The sequence below is a fragment of the Pelodiscus sinensis genome, unplaced genomic scaffold (assembly GCF_049634645.1).
Source record: "Pelodiscus sinensis isolate JC-2024 unplaced genomic scaffold, ASM4963464v1 ctg154, whole genome shotgun sequence".
Classification (NCBI taxonomy): Eukaryota; Metazoa; Chordata; order Testudines; family Trionychidae; genus Pelodiscus; species Pelodiscus sinensis.
In genome coordinates this window covers 102,990-113,730 of record NW_027465870.1, presented here as the reverse complement: position 1 = coordinate 113,730, position 10,741 = coordinate 102,990, and the positions used below count along the sequence as shown (strand labels likewise).

At 65.0% G+C, this 10,741-nt stretch overlaps 2 protein-coding genes across 4 annotated transcripts in view; one reads left to right on the top strand and one right to left on the bottom strand.

Annotated features, from left to right (window-relative positions):
* Positions 1–1,320: 1,320 nt before the first annotated feature.
* HRC (histidine rich calcium binding protein) lies at positions 1,321–7,634 on the top strand. Its single transcript, XM_075915848.1, has 6 exons — positions 1,321–2,138; positions 2,510–2,592; positions 2,729–2,797; positions 6,194–6,248; positions 6,343–6,379; positions 6,639–7,634. The coding sequence occupies exons 1-6, from the start codon at positions 1,421–1,423 to the stop codon at positions 6,673–6,675; spliced, it is 999 nt and encodes a 332-aa protein (XP_075771963.1). The 5' UTR covers positions 1,321–1,420; the 3' UTR covers positions 6,676–7,634.
* The window catches only part of PPFIA3 (PPFI scaffold protein A3), a 26,462-nt gene continuing 23,000 nt past the window's right edge, over positions 7,280–10,741 (bottom strand). For all 3 annotated transcript variants that reach the window (XM_075915845.1, XM_075915847.1, XM_075915846.1), the window contains 7 exons: positions 10,428–10,603; positions 9,969–10,066; positions 9,493–9,668; positions 9,246–9,314; positions 8,868–9,030; positions 8,539–8,602; positions 7,280–8,444 (listed from right to left, as the gene is read on the bottom strand). In XM_075915845.1, coding sequence (XP_075771960.1) covers positions 8,544–8,602; positions 8,868–9,030; positions 9,246–9,314; positions 9,493–9,668; positions 9,969–10,066; positions 10,428–10,603 — 741 coding nt within the window. In that variant the 3' untranslated portion in view covers positions 7,280–8,444; positions 8,539–8,543. The remainder of the gene's footprint in view (positions 8,445–8,538; positions 8,603–8,867; positions 9,031–9,245; positions 9,315–9,492; positions 9,669–9,968; positions 10,067–10,427; positions 10,604–10,741) is intronic.

Here is a 10,741-nt window from a genome sequence, read left to right as displayed (position 1 = left end):
TTTGGGTGGGGGGTGGGGGCCCTGTTGCCAGGCCACCCCCGTTGAGTCGGAGTCACCTCGCCTACAGTGGGGTCCGGGACAGCTGTGCGTTCAGCTCCACCGAGGTCAATCCGGAGTCACGCCTGTTTGCACCCAGGCTCCATCTGGCGTCACTCCCGTGTGCGAGGGGGTCAGAGATGGATTCTGCTCTCAGCGCCTGGAGTCAATCCGGAGCCACTGCGATGGGGGTCAGGGCCTGATTCTGAGCTCAGCTCCCTGGTGAGGGGGTGTCAGTCTGGTGCCCCCCCATCTGCACCGGAGCAGGGCTACTCAGGCGTGTTGGGTCATAGGGGAGCAGGGCCCCGCCCTGGGGCAGAGTTCTTAGCCCCCACGCCCTGAGCAAACAGCTGGTAGATTGGTGCTGCGCCCTGTAGCCAGTCTGGAAGGAGCGGGGAAGGAAGGAGGGGGCGGGGGGATGTGCCAGGATACAGGGGTCCCAAGTGCTGAACCCCCTGCCCCCCCATGTGAGGGGGTTGCATTAGTAAGTCCCCTTCAAGTCAGGACCAGCGGTGGGGGGGGGGGGAGGGAAGGGGGGTTTCCACCCCCCCACTGCCGTGCACGGGGCATTCAGGGCCCTGCTGGACCCGGCCCCTGGACGGATGCCGGGGCTGGGAATGTGACACCCGCCTTGGCTGCTGTGAGGCCGGGCAGTGGGCAGCCGGTATTTATAGTGCAGCCCCTGCGGTCGCTGTCCTCTCGCCCCATCAGCACATTCCTGCCCCCAATGCCGCTGCCCCCAGGACAGGGGTCTAGCTAAACCCCAGTATTCAGGTCCTTCCCCCCCCCCCACGCTCACAGAGCAGAGAGAGAACCCAGGCATCCCGGCTCCTAGCTCCCCCCCCCCACCTGCTCTAACCACTAGACCCCCCCATCCCGAGCCAGCAACAAAACCCAGGTATCCTGGCTCCCAGCCTCCCCCCCGCTCTAACCACTAGACACCTCCCCCCCCCACCATGAGTCTGCAGCAGAACCCAGGCGTCCTGGCTCCTAGCTCCCCCCCCCCCACCCTGCTCTAATCACTAGACCCCCCCATCCCAAGCCAGCAACAAAACCCAGGTATCCTGGCTCCCAGCCCCCCCCCCCTGCTCTAACCACTAGACACGTCCCCTCCCCCCCCGCCATGAGTCTGCAGCAGAACCCAGGGGTCCTGGCTCCCAGCCCTGCCCCCACTGCAGGACCCATACCCCAAGCTGGGTGAGCCAGCTGCCATTTATAGCCTGCCCTGGCATTTGGGGGGGAGCATTTCGTATAAGGGCAGCGAGGGCCCCACGGGGCTGGGCCAGGCCGCCATTGGCTGGGGAAGCTGGGCAGCTGGGTCTGTCGCTCAGAGGAGCCCAGGGCAGCCGCGGCTCCACCACTGCTCCGCTCAGTCCTGCGCCCTATGGCCCCCCCCACAGCCTGGCTGCTGCTGGGCCTGCTCTGTGCCCTGCATCCCCCTGGGGCTCACGGCGACCATCACCACGGCGACGTGGAACCTTCCCAGCAGGGGCAGCTGCATCACCACGGCGACCCTCACCACGGCGATGTGGAGCCGCCACATCACCCTGGGGACCACCCTGGCGAGGCTGAGCAGCACCATCATCGCCACGGCGACACAGCGCTCCCCCAGCAGGCCGAGGGGCAGCCATATCCTCACGAGGCCCCTAGGCCTGGCCACCACCATCGCCATGGTGACGTAGAACCGGGGCAGCCACATCACCCTGCAGACCACGATCACCATGGCAATGAGAAGCACCCTGAGGAGGAAGATGCCCATGGGCACCATCGCCACGACGACGAGGAGGAAGAGCCCCAATGGCACCATGACAATGGGGAAGATGCCCACGGGCACCATCGCCATGGCGACGAGGAGGAAGATGCCCTTGGGTCCCATAAAGCTCACGGCCACAGGCAACCCCAGCCCGAGGAGGAGGAGGAAGCTGCAGAGGGCCATCCTGGGCAGAGTGACGAGTCAGACGAGTCCGAGGAGGGGGAAGAGGAGTCCGAGGAGAAGGGCCTGAGGGAGCCCGGCAGGGAGGAGAAAGAGGGCCGGGCCAGGGAGAGGCATGTGGAGGAAGGCCAGATGGCCAAGCAGCGACACGCGAGGGAGGAAGACGAAGGTGAGAATGGGAGGGGGGGGACCAGCCATGAACTGGGGCCCGGCAGGGGGTGGGGTGGTGGGGATTATCCAGGAGGCCCTGGCAGGAGAAGGGGGCACTTGGGGGGCCCAGGCAGTTCATCACCCATTGGCCTGCCTGGGGGGCTTTGCCCGGAGTGAGGGTCAGACGGAGGTCAGGCTGGGCCAAGTGTGCCAGCCCCATGGCCGGCCAGGAGCAGAGTGTGGGGCCCTTTTCTGAGCTGCTGTGCTGTGGGGAGAAAGGTGGCGGGGGGCAGAGAGAGAATCCAGGAGTCCTGGCTCCCAGCCCACCCCCCCACCCCCGACTGGGCTGGGCCACAGGCGTCCGGGTGGCAGCACTGTCTGTCCTTGCAGAAGGGGAGGAGGAGGAAGAGGAGGAAGACGCAGAGGACGGCTACCAGCCGGGCTCCGTGTGCCAATACTGCGCCTTCTGCAAGGTAACCCCAACCCCCCTCGGGTCTGCCTGGCAGGAGGCCCTGGGAACCGGGACACCGGGGTCGCTTCATGGCTTGGGGAGGGGGGAGGCTGGTCTGTGGTTCCTGCCCTACTAACGCCCCCTACGGTTCATTGCAGCACTGCGGGGAGTGTGAGAAGTGCCCCTGCCAGGACAGTGACAGGAGCCAGCACTGCCGCGCCTGCCAGGTAGGGGCTGCGAGCTTCCCCGGCAGTGCCCTGGTCCCATGAGCTTCCCTGCCACAGTGCCCCTGGCTGGGGATGCCAGTGCTGTGAGCTTCCCCCCCACAGTGCCCCTGGCTAGGGATCTCAGTGCTGTGAGCTTCCCCCCCACAGTGCCCCTGGCCAGGGATCTCAGTGCTGTGAGCTTCCCCCCCACAGTGCCCCTGACTAGGGATCTCAGAGCTGTGAGCTTGCCCCCCACAGTGCCCCTGGCCAGGGATCTCAGTGCTGTGAGCTTCCCCGCCATAGTGCCCCTGGCCAGGGATCCCAGTGCTGTGAGCTTCCCCCCCACAGTGCCCCTGGCTGGGGATCTCAGTGCTGTGAGCTTCCCCGCCATAGTGCCCCTGGCTAGGGATCTCAGTGCTGTGAGCTTCCCCTCCACAGTGCCCCTGGCCAGGGATCCCAGTGCTGTGAGCTTCCCCGCCACAGTGCCCCTGGCTGGGGATCTCAGTGCTGTGAGCTTCCCCGCCACAGTGCCCCTGGCTGGGGATCTCAGTGCTGTGAGCTTCCCCTCCACAGTGCCCCTGGCCAGGGATCCCAGTGCTGTGAGCTTCCCCGCCACAGTGCCCCTGGCTGGGGATCTCAGTGCTGTGAGCTTCCCCGCCATAGTGCCCCTGGCTAGGGATCTCAGTGCTGTGAGCTTCCCCTCCACAGTGCCCCTGGCCAGGGATCCCAGTGCTGTGAGCTTCCCCACCACAGTGCCCCTGGCTGGGGATCTCAGTGCTGTGAGCTTCCCCGCCATAGTGCCCCTGGCTAGGTATCTCAGTGCTGTGAGCTTCCCCGCCATAGTGCCCCTGGCTAGGTATCTCAGTGCTGTGAGCTTCCCCGCCATAATGCCTCTGGCTGGGGATGCCAGTGCTGTGAGCTTCCCCCCCACAGTGCCCCTGGCTAGGTATCTCAGTGCTGTGAGCTTCCCCCCCACAGTGCCCCTGGCTAGGTATCTCAGTGCTGTGAGCTTCCCCCCCACAGTGCCCCTGGCCAGGGATCTCAGTGCTGTGAGCTTCCCCCCCACAGTGCCCCTGACTAGGGATCTCAGAGCTGTGAGCTTCCCCGCCATAGTGCCCCTGGCTAGGTATCTCAGTGCTGTGAGCTTCCCCGCCATAGTGCCCCTGGCTAGGTATCTCAGTGCTGTGAGCTTCCCCGCCACAGTGCCCCTGGCTGGGGATCTCAGTGCTGTGAACTTCCCCGCCACAGTGCCCCTGGCCAGGGATCCCAGTTCTGTGAGCTTCCCCGCCACAGTGCCCCTGGCTGGGGATCTCAGTGCTGTGAGCTTCCCCGCCATAGTGCCCCTGGCTAGGGATCTCAGTGCTGTGAGCTTCCCCTCCACAGTGCCCCTGGCCAGGGATCCCAGTGCTGTGAGCTTCCCCGCCACAGTGCCCCTGGCTGGGGATCTCAGTGCTGTGAGCTTCCCCGCCATAGTGCCCCTGGCTAGGGATCTCAGTGCTGTGAGCTTCCCCTCCACAGTGCCCCTGGCCAGGGATCCCAGTGCTATGAGCTTCCCCGCCACAGTGCCCCTGGCTGGGGATCTCAGTGCTGTGAGCTTCCCCGCCACAGTGCCCCTGGCTGGGGATCTCAGTGCTGTGAGCTTCCCCGCCATAGTGCCCCTGGCTAGGTATCTCAGTGCTGTGAGCTTCCCCGCCATAATGCCTCTGGCTGGGGATGCCAGTGCTGTGAGCTTCCCCCCCACAGTGCCCCTGGCTAGGTATCTCAGTGCTGTGAGCTTCCCCCCCACAGTGCCCCTGGCTAGGTATCTCAGTGCTGTGAGCTTCCCCCCCACAGTGCCCCTGGCTAGGTATCTCAGTGCTGTGAGCTTCCCCGCCATAGTGCCCCTGGCTAGGTATCTCAGTGCTGTGAGCTTCCCTCCCACAGTGCCCCTGGCTAGGTATCTCAGTGCTGTGAGCTTCCCCGCCACAGTGCCCCTGGCTGGGGATCTCAGTGCTGTGAGCTTCCCCGCCATAGTGCCCCTGGCTGGGGATCTCAGAGCTGTGAGCTTCCCCACCATAGTGCCCCTGGCTAGGGATCTCAGTGCTGTGAGCTTCCCCGCCACAGTGCCCCTGGCTGGGGATCTCAGTGCTGTGAGCTTCCCCGCCACAGTGCCCCTGGCTGGGGATCTCAGTGCTGTGAGCTTCCCCGCCACAGTGCCCCTGGCTGGGGATCTCAGTGCTGTGAGCTTCCCCGCCATAGTGCCCCTGGCTAGGGATCCCAGTGCTGTGAGCTTCCCCGCCATAGTGCCCCTGGCTAGGGATCCCAGTGCTGTGAGCTTCCCCGCCACAGTGCCCCTGGCCAGGGATCTCAGTGCTGTGAGCTTCCCCTCCACAGTGCCCCTGGCCAGGGATCTCAGTGCTGTGAGCTTCCCCCCCACAGTGCCCCTGGCCGGGGATCTCAGTGCTGTGAGCTTCCCCCCCACAGTGCCCCTGGCCAGGGATCTCAGTGCTGTGAGCTTCCCCCCCACAGTGCCCCTGGCTGGGGATGCCAGTGCTGTGAGCTTCCCCGCCATAGTGCCCCTGGCTAGGTATCTCAGTGCTGTGAGCTTCCCCGCCATAGTGCCCCTGGCTAGGGATCTCAGAGCTGTGAGCTTCCCCGCCATAGTGCCCCTGGCTAGGGATCTCAGTGCTGTGAGCTTCCCCGCCATAGTGCCCCTGGCTAGGTATCTCAGTGCTGTGAGCTTCCCCCCCCACAGTGCCCCTGACTAGGGATCTCAGAGCTGTAAGCTTCCCCCCCATAGTGCCCCTGACTAGGGATCTCAGAGCTGTGAGCTTCCCCACCACAGTGCCCCTGGCCAGGGATCTCAGAGCTGTGAGCTTCCCCCCCACAGTGCCCCTGGCCAGGGATCTCAGTGCTGTGAGCTTCCCCGCCACAGTGCCCCTGGCTAGGGATCTCAGAGCTGTGAGCTTCCCCGCCACAGTGCCCCTGGCTAGGGATCTCAGTGCTGTGAGCTTCCCCCCCACAGTGCCCCTGACTAAGGCTCCAGGTGTTGCAAGCTTCCCTGCTGCATTGCCCCTGGCTGGGGATCCTGGTGCTGTGAGCTCCCCACAGTAGTGCCCCCAACACTGAGTTTCCCCGTGGCAGTGCCCTGTGTGCTGTGAGCTTCCTGTGGCAGTGTCCCTGGCTGGGGATCCTGGCTCTGCAATCTTCCTGCAGCAGTGCCCTGGTGCTGCGAGCTTCCCCACAGCAGTGCCCCTGCCATGGGGATCCTCCCTGCAGCAGCAGATCCCCGGCCTGCGAGCTTCCCTGTGGCAGTGCCTCCTGCGCCATGAGCTTCCTCCCAGCAGTGCCCCAGGTGGAGATCCCAGTGCTGCGAGCTTCCCCACAGCAGTGCCCGGATGGTAAATTAACTTCTCTTCCCTCTCCCCTCCCCCCCAGTATTGCCAGTTCTGCTACATGTGCCCCATCCTCTGTGAGACAGCCTGCCAGCCAGGTAAGTGCCCCCCCAAACCCAGCCTGGCGGGACGGGGCCCTGCTGAGGGTGTCGGGGTGCCTGCCTGACCCCCCCCCCCGCTTCTGTTTTGCAGGGAGCATCATGGATCAGCTCTCGGGGGCCTTGGTCCAGTAAGTGACACCCCCTCATGCCAGTTTGATTTGGGAAAAGGCCTGGGGGGGAGCAGGGCTTGACCCCCCCTTTTGGTGAGGAAGCACCAGTTTAACCCTTTTAGGGGGGCAGGGATCCCAGTCCCAAGGGAGGGATTGGGGGGCACCAGTTTATTCCCCTGGAGGGGGCAAGAACCCAGTCCCAGAGGGAGGGGCTATGTGTGTGTGTGTGTGGGGGGGGTGTCACCAGTTTAACCCTTTCCTCTCCCCCCATCCCCAGGTCAGTCTCATCGATCTTTGATCACGAGGAGCAGTGACCGGCTCCCAGGAAGAACTTGGGGAGACCCTGGCTGACCTCTGCCTCTCATGGGTTAAAAGATGCCAAGCAGCAGGGATGGGGGGCACCCGAATCCGGCCCCTCTCACCAGGCTACTGGGCTCCCTGGTGCCCAGCGGGGATGGCGGGGTAGCTCTTCTCACAAATCAATGGGGGGGGGGGAGAGGAGCCACTGACAATGCAGTCGTCCCCCCAGCCACGCTAGGCCCGGTGTGGAGTCTTTCCCGTTTAGCTCCTCTGTTCAGCTTGCCCCAGGGGTTGGGAGACCCCCCCCCCCCCAGCCGTCCCCTGCCCCCAGTTGTATGTTTTATGTTTCCTGGGAATAAAATTTGCCCCCTTCCCTCCTGAGTTTATTGGGGGGAAGTCAAGGCACGCCCGGGTAGCTGAGCATTGTGGGCATGGGGGGGGGAGGTTATGTCAGGCGTGGGCTCCCCCCTCAGCACCAGCTGCCTCTGGGGTGGGGCGCGGAGCTGGGGCTGAGGCGGGACGGGGGTTAGGCATCCTGCAGCTGCTTTCTCCCCCCCCTGCCCCCCGCCCTCGGTCAGCCTCCAGCCCCGGACAGACAAAGACGTATTTTTTCATAAACATTTTTCTTTTTTCTTTTTTTTTTAAACGTTTCCAGCCTCCCCCCTCCCTCCCCCAGCCCCCTGGGGAAGTGGGAGGGTCTGGCGCTCACGACCCATCCCAGGCAGCTTTTTTTTTTTTTTTTTTTTTACATTTTTTTGTAAAGTTTTTCCTCCATTTTTCCCCCTCATGCAAAATCCCCCTTGCCCCCCCCGAAATAAAAACAGGGCCCCAAAAATAAACTTAAATTAACCTGGTGGGGGGGGGGCCTTAAACAAACGCTCGTTAGACGGCAGCAAAAGTCATTTCCACCAGCAGCCACACCACACGTATGCACAGAAAATACAACTCGTATGGTACAGCACCCGGGCCAGCCCCTCCCGGGCCGGCAGCCCCCCCCATCCTGGGGCTAGTCCAGAGCCCCCGGGCCAGGACCTCCTCTGGGCTAGCCCAGAGCCACTCAGCACCAGGAACCCCCCCGGCCTGCCCTCCCCTGGCTAGCACCTGCAGTGTCCCCCCCCCCTCCAGCCCCATTCCCGCCGTGGCTATGGGGGGGGGGAATGCAAGGGAATCCCCCCCACAGAACAGCCTTTGTCTCAGGCTACTGTCCCACATGGGGTGATGCTACCCCAACCTCCACCCTGGGGAAAGGGGGGGGTGGCCAGGAGGCAGCCCATGGGGCCATGGGGGTGTGTGTGGGGGGTCAAATGGCCCCCTCTTTTAGCAGCAGACAGTTAACCCTTTGAGGGCGAGGGGGGAGGTACAGGATGCCAGGGCAGAGACACCAGGCTTGCGGGGGAGGGGCGCGGGGCTACAAATTCAGAGGGGGGGGTGAAGAGATAAAAAGGGGGAGGGAAACAAGGCTGGGGGGAGCCTTTAACCCCATTCACATTCTTGGAGCCCCCCACCCCATGACAGAACAACAACAAAGAAACTCCAAACACACTGGTGGGGGTCATGCCCCGGATCCCCCTTCTCGGGGGAGGGCTCTGTCCCCTGGCCCCTCCTCAGTGTCCACGGGGTGGGGGTGTCACCCCCCCCCCCACAGCAGCAGCAACGCCCCCTGCAGGCCGGGGCAGGAGTAGTTTTTGGGGGGAGGGGACAGATGCAAGTCCCTTCCCTTGTTGGGGGGGGGGGGCAGGCTCCCCCGTCAGCAGCAGCAGTGTCCTCCTTCGGCCTCTGGCACCTGGCAGAGAAGCAGAGAATGAGACTGGATCCCCCCCGAGGCTCCCAGCCCCGCCCCCCTCAGGACAGGGCAGCTCCCCCTCCCCCGCACTCACCGGGGCTAGCAGGAATAGGTTCGCACAGAGACCCCATCGCCCCGCTGGCTGGGCAGGGAGTTTCCTGGGGAGGGGGGAAATAAGGGGTCAGAGGTCACACATCCCCACCCCAGAGCTAAATCAGAACTCCTAGGGCAGAACTAAGCCAGTGCTGCAAGCTTCCTCACGACAGTGTCCTCAGCCAGGACACGCCCCGCCCCCCCTCCACCCCGTGTGCTGTGAGCTTCCCCACAGCAGTGCCCTCGGTCAGTATACAGCCCTTCCGCCCAACCCTGACAAGCTTGCCCCTGGATGCTGCGAGCTCCCCTGGGGCAGTGCCGCGGCCGTACCTTCGGGCTGCACCTTGCGGAGCTGCACGGTGGGAGGGGCGATGGCACCGGAGCGAAAGTTGGGGGGCAGCATCTCAGCCGAGTCGGGGCTCACCCCCCGCAGGTCCTTCTCCCGGAACATCTTCCGCCATGACGGGGAGCGGCTGAAGGTCTTGGTGCTGTCCTGGGGGCCGGGGGTCAGAGGTCACAGAGCTGGGGGAGCCTGGGCGTACCCCACCCCTCTATATGGGCTGGGGGGGTGTCATGGATTATGTGGGGGCTGTTCTGTGGGGTCGGATGTCGGGGGGGGGGGAGCTGGGTTGCACCTGGACAGGCTGGGAGGGGACCCAGGAGACAATGCCCAAGGGTTGGGGGGCACATTCGGGGGGCGGGTCTTACCTCATCCAGCCGCCGGTCCGTTCCCATGGCAATAAGATTCGCAAATTCCTTCTCCAGGAGTTGCCGCGCCTGGAGGCCAGAGAGAACCAGCATGTGGGCGGGGGGGACAGGAGTCTCCCCAGTACCCACTGGGTCCCGATTGAACCCAGCTCTTCCCTTCCACACTGGCACCCCCAGCCTCTCTCCCAGAGCCCCCCCCCCCTCCGGTCCTTCCCCTCCCCCACTCCCTGCCCCCGCCCGCGCTGACCTGGGTGTTCTGTGTGGGGATCTGCAGCAGCAGGGCCAGGTCGCTGCAGTCGAAGGTGTCGTCCAGGGCCAGCAGCGCCCCGTGCACCCCGCTCTCCACCAGGTTGTTGGCGAATTCCTTCAGCCCGATCAGCTGCACCCAGCACATCACCCGCTCGTTGGACCAGACCATCACGTCTGGGGGGCGGGAGAGGGTGGGGGGGACAGGGTCACATGGGGCCCCTCACTCCTGACCTCCCCGCCAGCCCTGCCGGTGCCCCTCACTCCTGACCCAAACCCCTGCCAGCCCAGCCTTGCCAGTGCCCCTCCCTCCCACCCCACAGCCCCTGCCAGCCCAACCCTGCCCCTCCAGCCCTGCCAGTGCCCCTCACTCCTGCCCCACAGCCCCTGCCAGGCCAACCCTGCCGGGTCCCCTCCCTCCCAACCCGCAGCCCCTGCTGTGCGGTGGGGGGTGCGATGGGGGGCCGGGCTCGGTACCTTTGACCTGGTTCTGACTTTCCTCCCGTCGCAGCTCCAGCTCCTTGCGGTCGTAGTTCAGGCGTTTCAGGCACATGATCCCGTAGTGGAGACTCACCCTGGGGGAAGGGGCAGCAACGGGCCCTTCAATGTTCGATGTGGGGACCCCCCCCTTCCCTGCCATTGCATGGGGCCAAGGTATGCACCAGAGCCCCTCCCCCAGCCCTCTCCTAGAAGTCCCCACCCCATTGCTCAGTAAAGCAGTGGGGGCTCAAGTCAGAGGGGTCCCTCAGATTCGGAAGTGTGTGGGGGGGGCCACCTGAGCAAGTGGGTGTGGGGGGGCGTGCCCGGCCGGGGATGGGGGGGAGGATCAGAAGACAGGATCAGAGAGAGGGGGCCGGCGTTCAGGGGAGCCCGTCCCTCACTGGGGGGAGCCGGGTGTGGGAGGGCCGGGGGGGTAGCAGCCCCCCCATCTCTCACCGGTGGAAGCTGTCGACCATCTTGAGCTGGCCACGCAGCTCCTTCTTGTTGAGGTGGTCGAGCATGCGGGCGTCCACCAGCGACTCCATGAAGTAGCTGCGGTACTGGGGCAGCCCCAGGCTGGGCAGCCAGCCGTTCCCCACCCACTCGTGGTTCATGTCGCCGTAGGCCAGGATCTGGGGGGGGGGGGGGGGGCACGTGAGCGCCCTGGCACGGCCTCCGCCCCCAGACCCCCAGCTGCAGACCACGACCTCCCTGCCTCCATCCCTCCCAGATCCACCCTGCAACCTCCCTGACCGCCGACCCCGCCGCCC

What these genes read in the sequence shown, in the direction of transcription:
- HRC (XM_075915848.1), top strand. Translation starts at nt 1,421, where the DNA reads ATGGCCCCCCCCACAGCCTGGCTGCTGCTGGGCCTGCTCTGTGCCCTG. An exon ending in CGCGAGGGAGGAAGACGAAG is followed by an intron (nt 2,139 to 2,509) that starts GTGAGAATGGGA and finishes CTGTCCTTGCAG; the next exon opens with AAGGGGAGGAGGAGGAAGAG. An exon ending in AGCACTGCCGCGCCTGCCAG is followed by an intron (nt 2,798 to 6,193) that starts GTAGGGGCTGCG and finishes CCTCCCCCCCAG; the next exon opens with TATTGCCAGTTCTGCTACAT.